Here is a 25,843-nt window from a genome sequence, read left to right as displayed (position 1 = left end):
ACGCTGACGCAATCATGATCGGTACGACTATGATCCAAATTCCTTAATTACTTGTCCGTTATATTGTAGACGTATCGATAATCTGAGACTGAGCAGATACTCTCATGAAATGGTCGTTTTAAATCAACAACGATCATTTGAATATTCATACGAGAATCGTAAGAATCGCTAAATGCATGATCTGTTGCATAGGCGAAATGGTGAAAAAGAAATATTTATCAATGATCTAACGATACATTAGAAGAATTAACTGAATTTTCTTGACATTTTTGTCTTTGTCTGTACGGCTAATTAATCGTAGAAACAAAAAACGAATTAAATGTATATTTCATGACTTGGCTATGTCATAATTTTTGCTACACCTGAAATATCGGTAATTCACATTGAAGAGTATATACACACACATCTATAGCTTAATATAGGGTAGAGAAATTCGATGTTACGGGAACTGCAATAATACCGGGCAATTCTTTGTCGATCCATTGTGGCTAGTACGGAAACGACTATGCTTGCAATCTTTTATAATATCTAGAACAATGAAAAACTATTAGAAGAAGATACATCGGGAATATCATTAAGGATTTCTGAACCTTTGATAATATTATATTACCTTATCGCATTTAGCAATCGATTGGCAATTCCGTTATTTTATACATAGGTGTATGTATGGTATATCGTCCATACGAATCACCGTGAAGCGTTATAAAAAATATTCGATGATGATAGCAATATCAGTTATGTATTTTGTATGTGTATGTATATGTATATGTATAGATTAATCCTTAGCACGTTTTATTCGATGAATGATGTTATACGTTTAAGCTGAAGCCATTCATCAGTACTAAAACTAGTACGAAATATCTTTCACGGTGCCAACGGCCTATCAACGGATCGACCAAAATATTGCATACGGCGGACGTTCTCGAGATGGGCAAAATAATCCCTTAAATAAGAAATTTCGAAAAGTTCAACAATTTCGAATCCATCAGATTTGTCAAAGAAACTATGAATCGTAATAGACATTGGCACATTCCTTTTATAATAACTTTACTCGTATCCCGAACAATAGGTGCAATCGATGCAAGGCGCCTTTTACTTATACCGGCCAAAACACAAAATTGATCGGCAACCCTGCCAAACACGCGTATGTGTTTGAAAGTTTAAAAGAGAGTGTACATTTGTGTGTTTATATATTTAAACAGATTTCAGGACCATTTCTTACAAAAGTAATTTTCTCAAAAATTAAAATAAAGTTTAAACAAATTTCACGTTTAGTTAATTAAATTCTGCCCATCTCTGTCTAATACCAAGTACAACAAGTACATCGAGTTCTCGCGGTAAATACGAACATTAAAAAGTCGTTCGCGAGTCGTTGAATTGGATATACTTAAGCGATATACAAACATTTCTCCAAAAATACATTATGTAGGTAATATCATACTCCTCCGAGGTTTTTTCTGTCTCCCAGGAAACTCGATGAAGAGAATTCGTTTGACCCTGCTGATCGTAAAAGTAATCGGTTTCCCTGTCATTCATAAACGCCTAAAAATTTTCCCACGCATTTGTCACGCCAGTCAATATAAAATTAAGTACATAGTATATATATATGTATATCGTGGAGAAAATTTGACTTTAACGACGTGTATTGGGGTGACGATCGTGAACCTTTCAGCTTTCGACTCACCCTAACAACTGTCGTACAAAATGTTAAATGACAGATAAACATTGGTCTCAGAGTAAAATCTGTTCAAGTATGATTTCGATAGGTTTCTTTTTTTGGCGAGTAAAAAAAGAAAACAACAAGAATATCGGGATAAACATTTTTCTGTATTCAATTATCATTAAAATTTCAGCAGACTAGAAATCCTTTTAATGATTTTCATCGTAATATTCTTTTTCTCTGGAATATTTTCCCCTTTGATACTGTATAAATGCTGTATCGTACGAATGAAATTTACATGCTTCGTTAAACTTAATCATCAATTGTCTATGAATTGTACATATATCTATGTATACAAGTATGTAGATCGAGAATAGTATCCAAAGCTGTCGAAAACCCTGTTCGTGTAAACGGTTACGTTGGAAAAATATTGTTCGTCGTTTCACTTATCTATTTAATCGTGACTTCCACGCGAGTATCGCTTAGTTAGAATTTGGGTAGTGGTAAGCGTGAACGAGTACGGTAAAAAACAACCGACCTAAACGAATCAATCTCTTAGACAATTTCGCAATCGTCGCTTCGTTCCGATTGCGAATACGGATAAGTGAATACGTACAAGTAATACGAATCGTCGAGTGATTCTCATGCAAAGTGATATGGCTTCTACGAAGATGCGAGTTTCTTGTTCCCACTGACACGTTTCTCTTATCATGACAAAGGAGGGTCGACGGAAATCATGTATCTCATTTTCGTCCTTCCTTTGTTTTCTCATTCTAGGTAATGTAGGCTTACAACATTTAATTGGATTGGCGTCTCTACTACAGCCTTTGGACGGATGGTTGCCACTCGCGACAGTTGTTCGATTACCGATGGTGTCTGTCGATTTAGTTTCCATCAGATTCACAACAAATCGATGACGCATAATACTACCATAATTAACAAAAAAGATATGTATTTGTAAAAGACGTTGATGTAACTTTATGAAAATAAAACAACAAATAAATAACAAAGTTCCTGTAGATCTGAATTGTGTTTCTTTATTTTTATGGTCTCTGTTGCATTTAAGAATTTCGATTTGTTACAAACCTAGCGTTATTTGTAAATGTATCTATGTATGTATCGATCGAAATGTGGCAACCCAATGCAAGATCAGCTCATCTTACATTTTTTAAGATATGAAACCTGGACTTGACTACATCACGATTAGGTATATCGTGCCAACAACGAAAAGTTGTCGAGATAGAAACATTTGATGAAACTTCAAGATCAAAGTGTCGCTAATTCCTTCAACGTATCATCTACGTGAACGTCCGAAAATTGGTAAAATTTGTTCGAAATGGTCGACATGGCGATTCATAAATATATACGCAATGTCATGCAACAAAGTCCAGACACATGTAATGTAAGAATTGGCTGGTCGGCAGCCTTTTGGCGACACGCGTCACAACACAGCCATTGTCGCTTGCCGATCGTAGCCAGTAGTCGGGCAGAGATGGCATTACTTTGATTGAAACTTTGTTTGTAGAAGGATTCGCCGATCAGCGCTCTTTTGGTGACACACAACCATTGCCGCCGCCCTTTTTGTCCAACTGTTACACAGAGCGTCGTCAACGGCGCGGCGGGTGGATTTTCAGCGAGTCGGTCGAAATAAAAATCATTTATCTAGCAGAGATTTCTGTTTCCATCCTGAAAACCCTGTCACAGTAACGTTCTACGAAAAGTATTTGCAACGCTACTTTACAACTTGGTTCTCTCATACAACAACGTGTTTTTTCGATATGTAAATAACCAGTGAAAGTTTAAACAAAATTCTCCATGTTTTTCCATGTCTTTCCGTTATTTCGTTGATTTTTTTGTTTTTTATATCTAGAAAATACGTCTATCCTATAAATTCGAGAACAACAATCGATTGATTTCAATCCAAACAATTTAAAAGTTCACGCTTCTCTTCGAATTTATTTCGTCGCGTTGAATTTCACCTCGATGCGCGTTGTCGATATTCTGGCAGAATTTCGTTGTCGTTCTTCGTAACAACATTTAATGCCTTTGTTCGTTTCTTTTTTTAAGTTTTTCTCGGAAGTTTATCTCTTTTCGTCGGAAAAACTTTCGATGCTTTTTCCGTTGCACGTAGATTCCTTGAACGATGATGTATGGAATACGATTCAAATACGTGTACCTACTACCTATTGTAAAAAACATAGAAATAGAATTTTTCTTCTTTTTTTTCGTGTCTTCTTGTTGTTAAATTTCACTTCGAGTTGGATGCAGTAACCGTTCGTTTCTTTCATTCGGTGCAGTATTTCCACCGCGTAACTCCAACAGGATTAAGTTATTGTCGACAAATTTACCATCCGTACATTTCTCGAAACAATCTTGAACACTTATTCGGAATATTTAGTCGACGAAACTTTGACAAATTTCTACTTTATTTGTTTAAATAGTTTTTTGTTTACGTTTATTTGTGTGTGTTTTATGCTGTCGCGAATCATACGGATGACACGCCACTTAACGAATCGTTATAAAAGGGAATTAAAGTCATATCACTTATGTATAATATTCTTTATGGAAAATCTAACTACACAGTTTTGTCGTTCGTTTTAATAGACGCACCGGCACAATTATCATAAATTGTAATCGATGAAAAATTCGGTTAGGTCTGGGTCTCTCTCTCTCTCTCTCTCTCTCTCTCTCTCTCTTTCTCTCTCTGAAACAAACTGTTTTCATAAAACCGAACACTTTCGTGGATGTATTTCTTCTCTACTTTGTTTCAATCTTCACTTTCGATATTTTGATCGTGCAAATGTATCATCGTAGTACTATTCTTGTCGGCGCACTGCACCTTTTCCAAATATCGCTAACAATTCCTCGTGTTCGTTGATCCCTGAATGCAACGAGGTATTGGAACATCACATCCCCGATTCTGCTATTCCTTCGTCGTCTGAAGAAAAAAAAATGTACAACGACATATTATACGTAAGTAGAAATTCGAGATTAAGGAAACATTGTCGATATGCGTAAATTAGATTAAGCTCATGCTTCGTTACCGAAATTATACAAGTCCATCGAAATATTATCGAGTGCGTGTAGAAGGATTCATGCTTCGCACATCAAAAGAAATATAGAACATAGTGATAAAGTTGGTGATAAATTATCAGCAATGCGTTCTTGTGCATTATGTACAGTAATCAAAGACATACGAACAAGTAATTAACTTTTTTGCTATTTGTTAAAAAAAAAAAAAAAAGAAAAAAGAAAGAAAGAAAAGAAAAAGAAGAAGAAGAAGAAGAAGAAGAAGAAAAAGAAGGGAAAAAACAAGTTTGTAAGCGATAACTATGTTTCAGCTGCGATATACATATGTATTTGTAATAGTAATAAGAGAACATTACACGATACTAGGGTATGTATATGCATTGTAAAATTTGTTTTGTCTTATCGATTACGATTCATGTATTCCACATAAATCATTCGTTTAGTTAAAAAATATATAATTTACATAAATGTATGTATGTTAATTATGTTAGTATGGTATTCCATATTCCATGCTGAATGCGTTATATTAGTAGTAGTAGTTGTCACGTGCAAAACACTAAAAATAGTTGGTGAAAGAGAATAAAAGCCAGGATCGAAATTACCATCGACGCAGGATTCGCAGTTCGAAGGTCACCTTTCCTTTTCATCTTCAGCAGGGCTCTTTGTGTTTTCAACCGAGCTTCGATTCTTGCCTGGATTCAAAGGGAGTACAAGGTTGCAGAAGGGAAGTGATTGCTACATACGGATGTGACACAATTTACCAAAGCAATACTTTTGCAATGGGACCCAAACCAAATGTGCCCTTTCTTAACGTAATACTACCATACTACTACCATCATCATCATCATCACGACCATCACCACCACCACCATCACCATCACCATCACCATCACCAAACTTTTTTTACCGGACACCGAGATTCATAATTCATCGAATAATGTTATTTTTTTAATTTAGCCAGAAAAAAGTTCTGCTCCGACTCCGAGCACGGTACATTATTTCCGAATGTAATTGTAATAATTTGAAATATTATAAAGGAATAAGTTTACAAAGACACGCGTTTGAAATGTACCTACATACATGTATACGTATAAGAATGTCTATATACTTATCTCATCTGAAATTTGTACAAACTTACGTACACGATAAAGGAGAAACTCGAATATTATACGATAGTTTCACTCGTTCCGAGTTCTCTTTCGAAGCGAAGGAGGTTCTAACGGTTGTTTCGAATCACTAGGAGAAACAAAACTCACCTTCGAATCCTTGATTGTCGTGAATCTCTCGAGGTGGTCCAGTCATATCTTGACCCTCCAAAACTGCCAAAAGACATTGATGTATACATATATATTGTTGTTCCGTTTGGACCATCCAAACGCGTTCCCTCCTCATCGCCCAAACTATCCCGAAGATATCCACGTATTTGGATACCAAGATTTGTTGGAGTATTCTGTCCAATGTGATGAACGTACCACTGCGACCAACCCCGGCACTGCAATGTACAACTATCGGCCTCTGATCAGGCCGAACTCTTTCTCGAAAAGCTCGTACGAATCTAGCTAATGTTTGAGGTGGACTTGGAACACCAAAATCAGGCCATGTCGTAAAATGAAAGTGCTGAATAACTCTTTTAACATCTCCCTGTTGGAAGAAATGAAAAATGATTGCTTGTTCGTGATTATTCGTGGATGATATCCTCCTCTCCCACTCCTTGATATCTTTTCTACTCGTTACAGTATATTTAATGATCGTTTTACCAAATAACATAAATGAGTGATGTAAACTACTTACTCTGCATAACATAAACTCCGTAATACTCCAGTCAGGATAATGCGTTTCGTTCAATATCGTGACACAAATATCGCCATAATAGACGGGTAGAGTATCTATTGGCCAATAATGGTCACATTTTTCTCGACCCTTTTCAATACACCTCGTTAACATTACAATCGCTCTACTGTTACTCTCCCAAACTGTCCTCCAAAAATCATCGCGCGTCGAATGCAAGGGTCCTTGCGTAACAATGAATTCTCGCGGAGAATTGTGACCCTGTCACAAAAGATACATCAACCTTTGAGACATTCAACTATCTATTCTACATATATCGGATATTTTATAATTTATATTATCGTTATTATTATATTATTAACTATCGTTGACTATTTAAATTGACCAATATTGTACAGGTGGCTAGAGGTAAATATTGAAACGTACAGGAACATAATTGGCATTGATGTAATCGGAACCTTCTTCGTCGTCCACAGGTTGAAGTTTAAATCTGCTGTGGTCGTAGGGCAAAATATTGGTGAAACGATTCTTCGGCCTGTTACATGGCAAATCTGCCGCAGTGCAAGGTTGATCTCTTCCAACATGTTTAAGTTCTTCAAATTCTTCCGAGAAACGGAAATCAGAATCCGCTGACATTGTGCGGTAATGCTCGGCAAAGTCCTCGATCTTGATTGGTCGACTGAAAACGATTGTTTCGAAATCTCGTAAACTTTGCCTTTTATGTATCGAAACTACATTTGAACCCAACTTGAATTTTATCTAGCATTCTATCTACCTAGTATCGATAACGCTGTCCGGTAACGACAAGTTATCGGTTGTTCGTGGTTCAGTTGTCTTGCGACTTTGACTTCTTCTTCTTCTCACTAACAGTCCAATACCCAGTAAACTCAGCAGAAGCACTATTGGTACCGTCACTCCAACAATGATGGCCGTGTTGTCCTTATCTTTACGAAAACAAGTTGTTTTAAATATAAAACGGGTGGTCGGTTATTTATTCAACACTTGAAATTCCCTACAAAACTAGTGTTTCGCGGTTACATGCCGAGGGAACACAACACACGTATAAATACATATACGTGTATGTATTGTATATATGTATTTGTAAGAAAACCAAACGAATGAATTGTATAATATTTAGTCGGTGGCATAATTAAAATTTTGCAATTTACCCAAATTAATAATTCGTAACGTAGACCTGTTCGATATCGAAATTTATTATCTTACCTGCCAGCAGCAATCCTTGAGCAGACATGTACACGAAATAACGAAGCATGAATTAGCAAGCTTATTGTAACGATGGGCACAACAAGATTATTCTACCTTTGTTGGAATAAAAATAAAAAGTGGATTCGTAGATACTATTTTGAATTGAGCCCAAAACGAGACCGAGTAAAATGCGAATAAAAAAGGAAACTTTTTAAAAAAAGATCCAATCTAAGTAATTTCACAACGATCGTTCTCACCTGTTTGAATTGGAAAACTATAACTAGTGTCCGTAAATTTATCCGGGGCGGTAAACGCTCGTACTTTGACTCTGTAAGTGGATCCAGATTTGAGTGGTCCATTGCAGTATCCACTTTTATTGTCGCAATTTTCGCTACCGATCGTGAAATCCTCCACTGATCCATTTCTGAACGGATAGTAAGGTTCCATTACCTGTAAAGGAAATGTTGTATAAATTATTAAATCCCCTATCATCGCATAAAAGTCCCGTTCATTGGTTCATCGATGATTTTCAATGTTTTGTTAAATATTCATTTGTACCGTTAAACTCGATCGTAGCTATGTTCCGTCCGATCGAATTAAAAGAATTCGAATTGGCAACAGATAGTAATTTGATACATCACCTGCGTAAATAATTTGTCAGCTTTTGAAATCATATCCTGTATAACATTCATGGTCCACTTACATAAAAACTATTATTCAGACAGACTGAGACTGAGACTGAGATTACATTTTTACATTATTTTGATAGAGCGTAAAACTAGCGGACTATTCGATTAACTAGTGTCTCCAGAGTACACGTAATGCAACAATTGTGGGAATACGATTGTTTATGCATGGTACACACCCGAGTGCAGGTATTTCTTCGCTGTTTGCGTGACTCGTTCGTGATCTTGCAAGTTAACGAGCAGTCGCTCGGTATATAATTCGCTGCATCAATTATTTTACATCTCTATTGCGATATCGTTCGTGTGCCGCTGACGCATTTGCTCGCTCGTACTGCGATCGAAGAATGTCAACCAAACTACAGCGCGCGTGCTTAAAAAAAAGGTGTTTGCTAACAATTTTTTATCCGACTACTACAATGCTCGATGAAACGATTAATATGTTACCGTTAACGTTCTTAATCGTTGAATTATTTTTTATTTAACGCTAGAATGTTGCAAGCAAAGTTGACAGAATCGTGATAAATATGATGTACATACTCGTATGTATGTGTATAGGATAAAACATTCTATCGATGCATACAAGATACTTTTGTGTGTGTGTGTGTGTGTTTAAGCATTAGCAGCATTGCTCAATTTCATTTTACATACATATGTCGTAGATTTGAACGCTTAGCAGTAAGCGTTACATTGTGTAAGCCCGGAGGTCTCGAATCTCGGATGCCGAGTGATCGCACGTGCGACACTCGAATCACTCGATCTGCCGCGACGACACATAATTGGTTTCGTTTACGCGCTACCGATACTTTTGGACGGTCGCGATAATCAGAGTCGGTCCTCTTTCATGATGTGTGCACGACGTGAATGGAGTGACTCCGGTAGGATAAGCCCACCACGGAGTGGGGCAGAGGGGAATAGAAGTTCCTCGATGGCTTGAGATCATTCGGCGGCAGAAATCATTTGGCATTCAAAGAGAACGGTTGTTACTTGAGAAATGACAAGCGAGAATGAATCGTACCGGAGTCAATCCGTCGGCGTCGGATCGCTCGGCAGTCCGACACCCGCGAAACAAGCGAGGCAACGCCGAGGTGCGCGAGTCTTCTACATCCGCTCGCGAAACGAAACGACACATACATGAATTGTATGTATAATTGTATGTATCCTTTACCTGATACGGAGGCCAGATACTATAAGCTTGAACATCTCTCCAGCTGGGCATTTCCAGACCAGATGCATTTTTACTATCATCCTCTGCTACAATGATCGTGTAAGACGTCACAGCGCCATTCTGTTCGGTGAAGTAATTTTTCCTGAAGCGTATTTGAATAGTCGTACTGCTTCTGCAAACCTCCGTCGGCACTACTTGAGTCGGTGGCTTAGGTGGTGCCAGAATTGGCATTTTCTGTTTCCAGATTGCTTCAGGTCCGAAACCGATTTTCGTTTGAGCTTGAATTCGAAAGATGTACGTCTTTCCAGGTATAAGAGACTTGATGACGCCGCGGTACTCGTTTGGTCTGAAGTCTTGCATTTGTGTGTGAGCCGAACCCTAACGACGCCATAAACAAATAACGTGTCAATCTCATAAAACTTTGCTTATTTATGGATTTACATATACATTAATCTAATACTCTTTCGTTTATTCATTCGTTTCCCTATTTAATGATGCACTCTTTCTAACTCTGAACATTTATACATTTCTTAGGTGGATTTTAGTAATCCTAGCCATCTATAATTTTCTTTTCCTAGTCAAAGGTTCTATTTCTGTGCAGCATATTTGAAACAAGCTGCGGCGGATCCATGAATCATAATCACATAAATGTTAACGATCAGTTTTCAATACGAGGGCTACATACGTGTTCTTGTTAAGAAATTTCTTAATCGAAATAACACTAATAATCCTAAATAATTTACATTTCTGTCATTTTACTGATTCTATTCGGAACGCATTCTATACACTGAAACTTACTTCCAATCCATACGTGATAGTATACTTCCTAATGATGCCATTCTGCTCTTGACTAGGTAAAGACCACTCGAAGCTAATGTCGCTGGGCTGTATGTCCGTAGGATGAAACTTTTCTACCTTGCCAGGATATGACTCGCTGGTAGTGAAGCTGGCGCTAAGAGGATTCGACACTCTGAGATAGGAGGAGGCCGTACCCGACCGAACCACCAGCGTGAAAGTGTAATTTCTATGAGGTTTTAAATCGGAGATGGTTATCATATTGGTTGACGTAATGTTTTGGATGTAATTTTCTTCAGCGTTTATGTATTGGACTTCGAAAGAATCGTACTGGCCACGTGGAATATCCCAAGTTAAAGTAATTCTTGTGTCATTGATATCTACCGTCTGGATAGATGTGATTGGTTCGGGATCTGAAATTAAATTTCATTCGGTAAATTAACGACAAATTATCTCTATCGAAAATCTAATTTGTCTATCTCTAGTGTTCTATTTCAAGAGACAGAGCAGTCTGACAATGAAACACTCGAAAGAGGACAGGTCTCTTATCGATACGGTGTCGAAGGAATACGTTGCATTGGTTTCCATTCGCACGGAATACTTACAAAGTCGATCCTGCCTAAGTAGAGGTCTACTCTCGACGTCATCGCTGACAGTCCAAACGGTCACGTTGTACAGTTTACCAGGTGTAAGGCCAGTGAAAGTCACCTTAGTGTCGGTGTCGTCGAGCAGTCGCTCTTTCGTTGTGTTGTTCTGGTCGCTAATCCGGAACCGATACAAATCGAAAATCGACGACTGTATGGGCGTCGGTGTGTACCTCAACGTCAAGGAATCAGGTTGATCACGATCGACCACCACAACGACTTCCGATTGGATCAGTGGCACTGGATTTGACAAACTTGCGTTGGTTGGATCGAGCTTTTCCTTTCAATTAAACTTAATCACGTTTCTCTCTGTCCGTATCCGACTTGTTTGTTCGTAAGTATGTTATATCTGAATCGCGGTTAGGGTTAGGGTGAAATGTTCAAAAGGAACAAGAAAAATTTACTAATAAAACGATTTTTGTTAATTTGTTAAAGTGAAAGAAACTGACTGAGCAGATCTAAGCGATCTATCGAAACAATATAAATAATAACTGGTTAGAATCACAAACTTGCAAACAATTCCGCGACACGAAAAACACCTAATTAATAATTATTAGCGACGATATTTTAAGCGTGTCATTAGTAAGTAGTTAAGTGCGGGTATAATACAAAGGTAGATAGAGTTGAATGAAAAACAATAGAGAGAAACGCAGACGTTTTAATAATGTTTGTGACTGAACGTACTTGTCCTGGTAGTCAAATTGGTGACATCGCTGACTAAGCCATAAGACACCGTATAGATGATAAAGGAATATTGAACGCCTGGCATCAAATCCCCTACTAAAACCTTTTGCACGGCGTTTTCTTCGAAAATGATGCTAGACACATCGTTACTTTCCGTAACATTTTTCGTTCGCACGTCTTGGCTATTTTCAACTGGCCACCATCTAATCACGTAGGTTTCGATTCTACCTTCTGGTCTTGGCCATTCTAGTGTCACGTTCGTTGAGTCGATTATTGAAGTAATGTTTAATACCGGATTCGGACCTAAACAATCGTTTGCAAACATTAACATTATACATCTCGATATACGTATACATATATATATATATGATAGTATAGTACTTGGTACTCTATCAGACTGCAAATGTAGACGCATCGTAAACGTCTTCCGTTTACTTACGAACTGTATGGTTCACTTGGAGCGGAGAAAGACTTTCGACTCCATAACTCACGGTGTTCACTTGAATCGTATATTTCTCCCCTGGCGTCATATCTGCTACTTCCGCTTCCGTTTCTCGGACACTGGGCAATTTTACCCATCTTGGGTCATCTTCTGTTCGATACCTAATCGAAAATTCTGAATACAACGAATCCGTCGGCGCTTCCCACTGAACAACTACAGTGTTGCTCGTTACCCTTTCGATGCTTAAATTTTTCGGCGGATGAGGTACTGAAATCCGACATTTTCATAGATTTCAATCAGATAGGTACACGTATCGTTACCAGCAACCCCTAAACCTTTTCAACTTTATGTTCCTTGCTTCTGCTATAATAGGTGTGTATGTACACGGTATCCCATAAACTATCGCTGGCTTATCCTTATAATATACATTTTTCTAATTAAATTAAATTAAAATTACTTTCTTCCGTAATACAATATAAATTTAATATGTATGAGACTTTTAATGGAAATCCATCGAACCTAGTATTCGTACAATTACTACATCAGGATTACTTACAAACTGCTTGGAAATAATCGTGTGGTTCGCTTCTTAAGCCATGGCTAATGGCGAAAACTTTCACTTCGTACGCTGCGCCAGGATAGAGGTCTTCCAAAACGATGTGAGACTCTGTTGTCAAAGTTGTCGCGCTCTCTCCAGTGTCGTTTCTGTTGTGCGTTACCTCAAATTTTTCTTGTCTCGAGTTTACATCACTTTTCCACGAGATGTTCAATCCCATCTCGATGGGCTTCAAATCCTCGATTATCGGACTCGATGGCCGGGTAACTTGGTACAAAACAGTTTCATTCGATTCGAGTTTATTGCTAATTGCTTGCACGATTATCGAATAATTTCTGCCTGGCAACAAAGCTTCTAGAGTGACCTGACAAAAGAATAAAGTAGTCATTTACATGTAGATACATGCCATGCATCAGTTGCGCCACAATCAATGACGGAATGCGCTTACTTTGGTCTTCTCTGTTGATAATGTGTTGCTGTCACCGCCGATCGTTGTTTCAACTTCGTGATACTGCAGCTTGTAATTGTCCTGAGTGCTGGAATTTTCGGGAAGCCAAGAAACCTCGACCATCCCAGTTTTCTCGTCAACGACAGCGCGAAGATCGCGTATCGGTAACGGTTCTGACATAACAACGTGAAAACAATTGACAATTTTCAAACTTTTTTACTTACAAACTATTACAATATACTCGTATGTATATTATTAGCTGCTCGTAACTCGTAACTCGTAACTCGTAACTCGTAACTCGTAACTCGTAACGAACACGAAACGAAAGAAAAGAAAAACTAAACGCTCACTCAAAGTAACGTCTCCGCTCGCTGGCCAACTGGTAACTTTGCCCGACACTGTCTTCACGACGACTTGATAGGTTTTCCCCGGTTCCAAATCCTTGAATTCCCATTTACTCTCGTCGTCCCGATTTCTGGTAACCGGCGCTAGTCTTCGGTTGCCACCTAAAGATATTTGATACTTGTCGAATTCAGACATTCCTTCGGGAGGATTCCAAAAGACGCGGAAGGAAGTCGATGTTATCGAAGACTTGTCGAATGTTACATTCAGTGGACGCAATGGCACCGTTCGATATTGTGCCGTTGTAGGAGCTGAAGTCTCGTCCTCCGATACCGTTTGCACGGAAATATTGTAAGCTCTGCCTGCAACAGATTGGTCGAACGTCAACGATCATCGATAACGATAAACTGATAACGCGTATCCTGAATGAATAAATTCAGAATTTATTCAAAGCAGACTACTACTTTAATTTTCTTTCAACAAGATGTACATAATACACCTATATTATTTCTTTAATCGTCGATTATATCGTTGATTTTGATCGTTTATTAAATAGCTTACCAGGAACGAGTCCTTTGAAAGCAGCCTGCGCTGGCCCCGGGGGTTCGCCTTCCTTTTCCACGTAAAGAACGGATTCTATGGCATCGGCAGGATCTATACTGACTTTATAATGGGTGTAAATCCCAGCAGGATAGGGTGGTTGCCAAAGGACCAATAAGGTTGTTTCATTTCTAAACCATACGATAAATTTGCCAGGAGTATTGGGTTCTGCAAAAAATTCAATAACATTGTCACTTTCGCGTATAACGTATACATGAACACCTTCATTTAACCCTTAATTTATATACCTTCAATTTTCAACATTCAAAGAGTAACAAATCACTCACTCGTGGTGAAGTTTCTGCTGGTGTAAGCCACGCTTTCTTTGGTGTCTAATACGGTGAAAAGTTGAAGCGAATACGTTGCCCCTGGGATGAGATCGCGCAGCACGTAAGGAACTGCATCCGCGGGAATGACGCTTGTTTTTGGATTTCCGGTGTCGCTGAAACTTTGCACCCTCAACCGGAAACCAGAATAATTGCCCTGGGCTGGCGGCGCCCAATAGACTACCGCAGTCTTTCCATTTCGCACAGAGACGGTAAGGTTCGAGGGAGGATCCGGTGCTGAAAAATGAATTGCGTTCCACTCGCTATTAAAATATCATCGGCTGACGAAAGCCAAGGGGTACGGGGTAATGAACGTGCAAGTAATAATACCATCGATTACAATAATAATAATTTGAAAGAATTGTAAAGAATATACAGGGTGTCCCAAAACTCGGGGAGGAGCTACGCGCTAGGTTGATGCTTCGATGCATGTCGAGTCACTTGTTCGCGTGCAAGCGCGGCCACCAGCGCGTAGCCTACACTACCGCGGCCGCTCCAACGGTCTACGCGCGCTCTGATTGATCTTGGTTTTCGCTTAATATCTCCTTAACGAAGCCCCATCCGACATTTTTGCAAAGGAAATTGTTGTTCAGAATCGTCTCAGCTACTCCCCATTTCCGGCTCCTCCCCGAGTTTTGGGACACCCTGCATAAAGCCCTATACATATAAGCGAACCTACCAGTTACCAGCGTTTTTCTCTACGCACCTGTAATTATCGAGGCCGTCCACGTAAGCCAATCGTGAAGAGTGCTATTGCTGTAATACAACCAAAATTCGTATCTAGTTCCAGGAAGACCATCTCTGAACTTGATGACATCTCCAATGTCGGTGGCGGCTATGGTAGTATTCGGTAGCGGGTGACCAACGTTAGGACTGTAATCCAAACGATACCAAGAACCGCCCTGGCTTAGATTTCCTGGTATTTCGATTGCCAGATCGGCCGAATATGTCACCTAATCAACAACAATTTCAATGCTTTAGACAATTATTTCCGACTATACAAACACTATGGAGACCAGTACGAGTCCGTACAAGTTTGTTTTTTCCTTCCAACTTGTCGTACACTGTGTATACATATGTACGAGTACATTACATAACGCGTACGATAACGCACGTGTAAGGTAAATTACCGCTAATGGCAACACCGAAATTATTGAACACGTGACAATACAATTGTTTCGAATTGAATCTTAAATTGTATACATTGTATTACGATATTCTAATTAGCAAGCGAAAAGCAGAAGAAAACTCTTTTTGTCGTTTTGCTATCGACAAAGGCTAATTCGAGGAATGCCAATGCAATTCTTCCATCGTATTTAAATATCGTCTCACGACGATATCATGGCCTACGATATTTATAGCTGTAAATTCGGATGGAATGATGTTTAGACGCGCACTACGTTGACACGGTATGCCGGAAGCGTTATGAGACAAACGCAGACGTGGGAAAGAGGCGCGCCGCAAATCTATAATGCCGTTATTCACCCGTACATAATACTATAGGCTATAACGTAGTATACCGTATAGGTGTACATGTACATATGTATATTTAAATGGATACGTATATCATCTCCTGTTCTCTCCTTTGTGGGTTATACCGCCCACTACATACTACACACTATACATATTCCGAAACGGTGCTCTTTAAGATTTGCTTCTTCAAGCCCCGAGCTATCTCATCGCGAAACCTACCGTTTCACGCAATTTCCGAGTCATTGGTTCGAAAGCATTCACATTTAAGGGTATATCGATACTCTTCGATTTCGTTGGTGGAAATGTGATTTTATGAACCATTCAGCGCTATCGCTCGTTCTTTCAGAAGTATCACCACCACCCATCCGTCCCGCCCTTTGATTTTAACGCGGCAAAAATGTCCAACTTTTTCCATTCGCAAAGATTTTTCCGAGTTCCTCTCCGTATGCTCGTGAAACATTGAATCTGCTTTTCCTATTACATTCGGTCGCGACGATGAGGTGCACATATCGATCCCTCCACCCTTCGCTATCTTCCTTCCACAAGTTCGAAACTCGCGCACTCTCTTTTCTGTAGCGGCTCTTTCCATCTGGTGTTTACGTCGCAACCCTACAGCCACCAACGCCAATGCCGACGCCGACGCCGACGCCGACGCCGACGACGACGCCGACGCCGACGACGACAACGACGAGAGAGAACAGAGAGACACCTAATTATACAAAGAAGAGCAGAATAGCTGTAGCCTGGTGATCGGTTAGGGAGGCAGGAGGCAGAGGGGTTAGAGATGCTGTTAAGACGGCGGCACGGCGCGGCGGGCGGCGGGCTGCTGCTGCTGCCGTAGAAACCAGACGCCGAGAGGGGGATTCAACTCAAGGATTCCGAACGGTTAAAAAACAGAGCGAACCGTGCTCGTTTTTGAAACGTTTACGATACTCTGTTCCCTTAGTAAGGCCCTTACCATAATCCAACCAACACACTGTGCCGTTTCCCAAACCAGTGAAAGAAATTCCAATTACACTATCATCTTTCTTTTCTTTTCAAATATCGATTAAAGTTGTTGCAATCGCTCAAATCATTAGCAACCGTTGTATACAGGGTGTTTGATTAACGTATGATATTTGCTTTAGCGCATGAAATGAGCGTAAAAATGTAATAAAAACAAACTGGCAACATTGTTGCACAGCAAAACATTCTCAGACATTCTTTTGTATAGAAACTTGTTATTTGTAATAGTTGAAATCTTATTCCTTTTCATTTTTAATATTACCTACCTACCTTACCAACGACAACGCGCCAAGTAACGAGCACGAGCACAGGTAAAGACATTTTTCCCCCTTCGTTACGTAAACTCTAGCATGTCGTCTCGTACACGTTTCTTTCCTACATTCGTATTTAACGAGACGTTCAGATTTGTAGATATCTATAAATTAGGTATATGTATTCATATTATTTACTAGGTTCAGTAAAATGTTACATTGTTATACGATTTCTTTGAATTGAACGTTTATGATTACATAAGAGTTTCTTGTTGATCAAGGACTGTACGATGTAATAACGAATCGAACAATTAGCATGCGCTATTAAAGATTTTTAATAATACATAATGTTGACGATTTACGGAACAATATAATAATAATTGGTATTTAACAATGATACGTTCATCGCGCGAAACGCGCTTTTTTACATTCCTTATTTAGCGTGTTTATTATGCAAGTATAAGGAATTAAGGATAGAGATACGTGTACGAAGATAAAAGTAAATAAGAGATTAAATAGAAAGCACGACGGACGAGGCGAGGCGAGACGCGGCTGAAATGGCGTTTAAACGAACAACTTTCACGTGCTCGTTGAACCGAATACAAGAAATGTAGTCGGATGAAAATTCGTTGAAACACGATAAACTAAAATGTGCTAGTTAACGGTAAATAAATTTTACATCGAAATTAATCGATACACATCTACGTTACAATTAGTCGATTTCGTACATCGTGCCTTGTTTTGCTTTACATTTATATGTATGGTATAATACGAAACAAAAATTTATAATAAAAGTTGTATATTCTTCTACATTATCGGCTTTGTTTTCCGCGTAAAATAATCTTCTTTTCTTCTGTCCGGTAAACCGGAAAAAATGAAACATAATTGAAAAGTTGTATCAACTGGAGTTGGATTAACCGGATTCTGATCAAATGTAATAAGATACGTTCAATGACTCGTATTGTACTGGATGAATGCTATTTGTGAGTCAACACGCGGTTTGACAACCTCGGCTAAACAGAAATCTCCTGTATAATTGATCGAATTCCGAGGATTATAGTGCACTATAAATACCGCAAAGGTTTATGCCTCCCTGCCATTGATTACGTCCTCGTGATCTAGACGCACAACATCGCGTTGTCGAGAAATGTCACATTTCTACTTTACGCAATAAACATAGTACGCGCTCGCAGTCTACTATAATAATAATAATCATTTCGATACTAATTTCAAGGATCGATTAACTGCAACTCCAGCACGATGAAATGTCGACGACATTTCAAACACGACCGGGCTGCACGTTATTATTGTAACATAACATGAAAAAACACACGTTCAGAACATTTTCCGTGCATCAAGTCATATGACGTAATACAATAGGCTCTTACACGCGGTTATACTCGAGCGGCTCTATGTATGTATATCGATTCGGAACTGCATATAAACGCGGTCGTATGCACATACCACATCGCTATCATGCTTGACTCATACAACAGCGAAAAGCAACTATACAAAGCGGTACTCGTACGTAGTAGCATCTCTTCCATACGATGAAAATCCTTGAAACTCTAAAGCGCGAATGAAAAGTAACACCAGACCATCGAGTATTATAAGTCGAGAATTTATCAAGACGCGGGGTCTAATCAATCATTGTAAGAAAACGTTTGCTAATAACTGCTAAGGCATAGGTGTACAGATCGGTTATTTAAAATTTCAATTTGTCACAATGTCAATGTGAATCCTCGATGAGGGAAAAAGAAAGGGTGCTCTGACATTGAGTGAGAGCAGACAAAGCTGCTTGCACTTGCACCTTTCGATTACAAGCATGCGACTAAAACGTGTGACATTTCCTTTCAACTTACGCGATTCCCCCAGGCAGGAAGTGACGCGTTCGTGCAATAATAACATTCGCCATCGTTTGTCTACCATTAATCAGTTACATATTACTACATATCGTATATGTATACGTAATATATGTATGCCGGACGCGTCCTCTGACTGACAGAACTAGTCGCAGTACTATTAGTTGATAAACGTTGCGAACTAATTGTCACATTCACACATCACACATTCTACAGCAAAATATGATTTTCATTGAACAAAACACCAACAACTTCGATCGATTTATCATGTCAGAGATGGTTCGGGAAACTTGCAGCAAAAATCACTGTTGCACGCAGCGGTGTTATCCGACGATGCAATATCCTGACAAGAGTCGAATCCAACCAGTAATTGTTGGATAAAATCTGCATGCGCTTAACGATCCAACTTCCTGTTTACCAGATGCTCGATACGTTTCTTCTGACTTGTGTAATCTGACGTTTTATGCAACGAACGAATACTCGCGAAAAAAGAGGAAAATGTATTATACCAGTATTTACACACAAGTATTTAAACCTCGTAAAGGCGTGTTTCGTGTTTCAAGTCGTTGATCGATTTTAGCGGCGCAAGAAAAGAGCAAGAAGTAAAACAATTGGCAAACGTTACGAGAACTCGGCGTTCATCGGTGTTCATCTATTAGAGAGAAACCAACTACTTTCTTCGAGTAAACTACTTTCCAATACGTAACATTTCAACGGAATGAAAATCTCAAAAAATTGTTAAATATTTTCCATTTTACATACGTCGTTCAATCAAGGAATCTTTCATTTGTTTTCCGTTTAAAAGTAACAAGTAAATTCGATGTCCCTCGAATGCGAAACCAAAGTTTCGAGTGAAAAACAGAAAACGTGACACAATTAAGCGGAAAAGAGCAACGTAGCGCCGAATCGGATAGTTTTTCGACACGTTCAGGCGAGAAATGTACGAGCTAAGCATTCCTTTTTGTCCAACAAACGAATGCACACGGTCCCACACCATTTAACTTTGCGTAATTAAGATTTACGCAATCGTGTCGTTGCGTTGGCTGTGCAACTCCTGAATCGCAGACATTTACAATCATTTGTAACAACGCAGCCGAGTTAATTGATTTTGAAACGACAATTCGTATCATTTATTCCACATATTTATTACAATTAAAAGTTGTACTACATTTATATTCATTGTTTTAATAATAACAGACCTATAATATAATAAGCTGTTTAAACGACTTTGATTGAAAATGAAATTAAATGAAAATTACAAGGACCGTGGTGTCGTGGTGTCGTTTGGTCGTGGAGTGTAAGTGATTTTATTGTTAGTGGGACTTGCACCATCGCGAATAACGTAACGGAACTTTGCGGAGAGACTTAACCGCAACTGGAGAGAGGAGCGACGACGTTGGCGCGGGCGGTGGAAACGATTCTTCTGCCAACTGCCACTAGTCGGAAGCTGCTTTTAATTTACACGAACGTCACGAACGTCGAATATTCGTTATTTGCACCAAAGTATATGTATACCTAGGTCTGGGTTAGGTCTGGGTTAGGTATCCACTTTGTACTCGACACATTCGTATCGATCCTCTTGTTCGTCACGCTGAAACATTTCACGCGCGACTATTTAGCGGCTGTACAAGCACTCTGTTGCACCGACTTTCACAATATGGTCGTTTTCTACGCGTCAGGCGCAGTTTAGCGGAACGCCATTTCTTTTTCGAGACGTGAATAAATTCTCAAAAGAGAATTCATTTCGAAACAATTCTACCTATACACTGGGTTAATCGAATTAACTCGATTATTATAAAATTAAATTTGTCGTTGTCTCACCTTGTCTCACGTCTACTGCTGCATCGGTATTTTCACAAAAACATCCATGATCAAACCCCTCTATGGCTTTCGTATTTTCAGACACCATGTATATTCATATACATATAGGACTTTATTTTCATTTTCGGTGAAGCAATCGAGACGCGATAAGAATTATTTACCGTGCGTTTCTTTATTCGTTTGCAACTTTCTCTCCTCTTTCATCCAACTATTCGAAGCGAATGTTGTGCAATTCTGGTCTCGTGTTATTATTCGTATCAAAGATTAATTCCGAAAAATTCGCATTTCCTGAGAATATTCCCAGACACGAAGCCGACTAACTTCCTTTGTTCCTCGAACTTGCGCGATATCCGACAACACAAGGATAGATTAAATCGCGAAAGACAAAAATATAAATGATGCAAGCGTATGCACCACGTGGATCAAAAAGGATGTTAGAATTATGACGTCATTGCAAGTGAAACAAGTGTGTGTGCGTGTGTGTGTGCGTGTGTGTGTGCGCGCGCGCGCCAGACTGGATTCTCCGAGCAAACGTCATGTTTTTACTTTTTACTGTTCCTTTTTTCGCGAATGTATATTACGCATCCGCATTTAAGCGAGCCGAGTTTGCGATGTGTATTACTTATCATATATTTGACAAACGGTATTTCCAAAGAATTGTGAAATTACTCTGGCCACCAGTGCACTTGTATAGGTGTACGTATGTAGCGTTAGGTACAACAGATGATATCGTATGTATACGAAACGAACCAATCGACGCAATGTTCGCTAGGATGCGGATACGACTAGCGTTAAAGGTCACGGTGTATGCATTTCTGAGAAGACGATTAGAATTTTCTTCATCGCGGGTTTAATAGTAATACATGGAATAGAATACGATACCAAGCAAACGATTTTTTCGTATTTTATTTACGTCGCGTATGTACCGTGTATGTGCCACGTTGATTTATTTCATCCATCTGCTCTATTTTCGTGGCGCGCACGCACCGACCGCGCAGCATGGGCATCCTCCCTGGCTAGGCCAGGATGTACTCCAAGCTCACAACCGGATGCGAGTATACCCGAACTCTGGACTCCGGACACTGGACTCCGGACTCCGGAGCGAAATCGAGTGACAAACGGCAGACAACCACGTGCGAGTTCTGCACTTGCCCTTGTCCGATCACGGCGTATATTGAACTCAACTCAACCACGGAGTAGTACATACCTACTTACTCTTGGAGAGACGAAATTTTCACGTTTTTCAGCTCTCGATTCTGAATTAGCATCCCTCCTCGAACGAGTACACATCACTTTCGAATTTTATGTCGAATAAAAAACATATCGAATAGTTGGTCAAAGTATGAAATATGTATGTTATCTCAAGTGAAACATTACGATTCATCGATTAAATAGAATGCCTAGATTGCAGAATTTATCCCTTATACTTTAGTTTATACGATAAATAAGCTTCGAGTGTATACTCGCGTAAATTTCTAGGTCACCGTTGCGGTCGCTTGCTAATTTTTTCGCAGCACGCGAAACAATGGACGTATAGCGTCAGCCTACGTGCACTGTCGTTACGCTAAATGCCAAGTGATTGCTTGTCATATACGTACTCGTCATACTCGCGATATCGGTGTCCATATCGTCATGACTCTGAACGGGCAGGTCAGTCGCATGCGAAGCTATAATAAATCACAATATTCATCTATCGATACTCGAACACGTGTATTTAATACTTAACGTTGATTAAAGTAATAAATTGAATCAACGAATTAATCGTACGATTCCCAGACATAAACAAAGGTACGAGTACATATCTCCATCTGTTGTGCACCGACTATACGCACGAGTTAAATTAGACCTTGAACAAATAATTGCAAATTCATCGATCTAGGTATGTGTATTATCAATAATTTTCGTCTACTCCGTAAACGAACGAAATCCAAAGTCCACTCAACTGTTTCCAATAATATTCAAATTGATCACGTTCATGGTAAATCGAATTCTCCCTATGAAAGCGTAAATTGTGTTGTCGTCTATTTTTATTCCAATAAGAAGTCGACAATCTACAGATTTACGAAGGGGTTAGGGTCGCTATAGTGGAAAACCCTTGGTCGCGAGATGCTGTTGCGATAGGGTTTTCGCGGGACGTTAACCAATGAAACGACCACTCTGCAACGCACGTAACGTACCGTAAGGGTAACGTAACGCACAGCTTAAAGTCGACAACACTAGTTATTTGCGATCTATTCGACGAACAACAGGGTACCCGTAGTCCGTAGTAAGTGCTTAATTTAGCATGCGGTCATGAGCCCCAAATTCTGGGCCAATAATGTCACGGCTTTCTCTCGTCCCGCCATATCTAATGAAAATACTACGAAGAATTCGCACGCTAGCACGCGTGAAACACCGCTTACTTCGACAGGTAGCTACAGCTAGCAGTAGAATGAAACTGTTGAGCTGCGGGTCGGCGGGTGCTCTCGGTATGGAAGGTAGAACATCGCGGCGCCATTTGCATTTCCTTTTAATTTTAATGCTTCGCACCTTGTCTGCGATCAATTTTCACAATAACATTTTTTCTTTACGCTCAACATCAATTATCGCGTATAGATAGGTTTTGTACTCGGGTTCCATTCGAATAACAAACAATAAGAAACAAGAACGACGAGAATCAAGATCTACTAAAAGTAGATAATATTACACAAGAGTGGACATCCGTAACAACGTGTTTGCTGTTAGTTGGAACTAACCTCCTTCTCGTAGTGTACCTTTCGTAACAGGAAACGAGGTTGAGAGACGATTGGGAAAAATGAGAAACGATTAGCTAAAACCTAAACAGCTGTACAGGATTTTAGTTTTCAGGTACAATTTCACTGTGCAACACGACCAATTGAAAAAAAGCATGTAAACAGTAAGCCTTTCTCCTCGTACATTCGATACGGTATCAAAAATATAATATTACGGACATTTGTGTCACGCTAAACGCAACAAGGAAGTCAGCCTTTTGCGCAGTATCTGCGCACGGAATTTAGTCATATAAAGATGCAATGATGAATCGTTACAGCACTTTTATGATACCTAACGTTAAAATCATCTATATGGTTTGTGGATACAATACTTGAGCTTATTTGTCGTGGGTAGAGAAACTATCGAACGAAATTCGCTAGATAATGATATCAATGTCGAAATCAGTCATTTCTGCGAAGGGAACGTTTTGTTTTACGAGAACCATCGTGTCTCGGACGTGCGATGCAACTGTTAAATGATGATTTAGATAGCAAAAGTGTGTTGCTGGTCGTTCGTTGGACCGCGAACTCAGAGGTCAATGGGCATCGCAGCGTACGAGGACGAGGAGAAGGCATCGTTCTCGACAGTTGAGAAAGTCAGGCGAGTTTCGCAACTCGGAGACACAAATCAGCCAAGCAAAGCATTCTAGATATCGACAGAGTTCCCCTTCACCGCTCGCTGATCGCGTCTTCGGGCACGATTCGACTCCAATTTACAGTAATTTTTACACATACAGGAGATTATTTGAAAAAGTATCAAAACACATCGACGGCAATATTACGTATTCTTTAATAACTTCATCTATGTATTGTTTTAGTAAAAGAGTAAAGTTTGATATAAGACGTAAGATGTAACACGTAACACGTAACACGTAACACGTGATACGTTTCTTCAGCTTCGAACGGTAGACGAATTCGTACGTAGTACTCGTATATAGAAAAATGTTTAAAAAGTAACGTTTTATGAAAATTGGAAAAGATCGATTAGCCCAAGACTTTCCAGCCAGCGGTGAAACAGAGCAAAACGTTAGACGGCAAAGCGAAGGTAATCACAGACACCGCGTCTCGAGTGTCACGCTCTCGCACATGTATGTATCGTATATATGTACATAGGTATGTAGACTGTCGCGGAAAGACATTCCAGCAACACGTCCTAGATTCATACCATTATCCACCACCGTTTCGACTCACCTCTGCAAGGAGTGTCAGGAGTAGAAGAAGAGTGCCGCAAAACCTTGATATCGGCCGCGAGGAATCGATAACCTCGCTCTTCATCCTTAACGAAATCATGAAGAGTAAACGACGCGACGCAAGAAATGATATCCTTCTATATTCGCCGGTTGCCTCTTCTTTTCTGGCCTACTTGTCCACGCTGACCGATTCACCGAGGCTCACCATGTAACGTGTATAAAGCGCGCACCACCGCACCTCGCCGGCAAACACTTTCGGTCGCTAAGAATGAGCGCGAGGTACGCTGCCGCTGCCGCTGCCGCTGCCGCCGCCGCCGCTGCTGCTGCTGCTGCTGCTGCTGGCTGCTGCTGGTTGTCTCTCGATCGATCGACGTCACTGGAACTCCCTTCGTTCGAGCCTCGTGCCTGCTATCACGAGAAATCACGTAGTCCGACCTGGACACCTTGCCTGGACAACACCTGTTCGCCCAATTGACAAGTACCACGACGATGTCGATAGTGACAGTGGCGAGTACGATGGAACCGAGTAAGAAGAGCCGAGAAAACGACAGCTGCCATATCCATCGACAAGCTGACTCAAGTTTGGTTAACCGGAACACTTGGTCTTTTTCTAACGAATCCCCTCTGCGGATACTTTACTATAGTATACTATACTATACTATACTATACTCGAAGGAATGTTATAAACGGCGCACGATGCCCACGTGTCACCGTGCCACCGAACGACCACGTTACGTTCAAGTTCTCTTCCTGGTCGGCCTCGGTTGGTTCCCGCGTCGAAACCTCTTCCTTTCGAGCAATTTTCCCGCCGCAAATAACACGAGACCGGAGCGAATTACGACAACTCACTCCTTTTTCCTCGTTCTATCGTTCGTCAGCCTTCCAGTTCCTCCTTCTGTCATTTTAGCAAGAAGCGTTCAGCTCGTTTGTTGGACGATCACAAAACTCGTTCTTCTTTCTCGTTTCATTTCCCATACAGATATCGTCAAGGAGCGAAATTTAATGTCAAAGCGCAGCAGAGACAGCTCAATAGCGACACGAAAAACCAATGCGATGGATTATCGACAACACCATGGATAATCTCATTCGTCGACGATC

General features: G+C 39.9%; 1 protein-coding gene and 1 long non-coding RNA gene across 6 annotated transcripts; one reads left to right on the top strand and one right to left on the bottom strand.

Moving 5' to 3' along the window:
* Positions 1 to 308: 308 nt before the first annotated feature.
* On the bottom strand, positions 309 to 25,550 carry LOC128890305 (tyrosine-protein phosphatase 10D). 5 transcript variants are annotated; one of them, XM_054148668.1, is made up of 20 exons: positions 24,747 to 25,550; positions 15,079 to 15,325; positions 14,334 to 14,609; positions 14,008 to 14,214; positions 13,455 to 13,808; positions 13,105 to 13,277; positions 12,657 to 13,020; positions 12,098 to 12,367; positions 11,659 to 11,961; positions 10,936 to 11,214; positions 10,334 to 10,743; positions 9,536 to 9,913; positions 7,942 to 8,134; positions 7,703 to 7,717; positions 7,254 to 7,422; positions 6,905 to 7,157; positions 6,482 to 6,739; positions 5,947 to 6,331; positions 5,293 to 5,382; positions 309 to 4,598 (listed from the first exon to the last, which is right to left on the bottom strand). In XM_054148668.1, the coding sequence occupies exons 1-19, from the start codon at positions 24,843 to 24,845 to the stop codon at positions 5,321 to 5,323; spliced, it is 4,695 nt and encodes a 1,564-aa protein (XP_054004643.1). In that variant the 5' UTR covers positions 24,846 to 25,550; the 3' UTR covers positions 309 to 4,598; positions 5,293 to 5,320. The 5 variants fall into 5 exon arrangements, with proteins under 5 accessions (XP_054004643.1, XP_054004642.1, XP_054004644.1 ...); XM_054148667.1 differs by lacking the exon at positions 24,747 to 25,550 and adding an exon at positions 16,065 to 16,437; XM_054148669.1 differs by lacking the exons at positions 7,703 to 7,717; positions 24,747 to 25,550 and adding an exon at positions 16,065 to 16,435.
* Positions 10,431 to 10,951, top strand: LOC128890318 (uncharacterized). The gene is made up of 3 exons (XR_008460604.1): positions 10,431 to 10,552; positions 10,630 to 10,763; positions 10,830 to 10,951. It is a non-coding gene; the product is annotated as an uncharacterized LOC128890318 (long non-coding RNA).
* Positions 25,551 to 25,843: the final 293 nt, after the last annotated feature.

The sequence above is a fragment of the Hylaeus anthracinus genome, unplaced genomic scaffold (assembly GCF_026225885.1).
Source record: "Hylaeus anthracinus isolate JK02 unplaced genomic scaffold, UHH_iyHylAnth1.0_haploid 12000, whole genome shotgun sequence".
Taxonomy (NCBI): Eukaryota; Metazoa; Arthropoda; class Insecta; order Hymenoptera; family Colletidae; genus Hylaeus; species Hylaeus anthracinus.
This window is presented reverse-complemented; position numbering and strand designations above follow the sequence as displayed.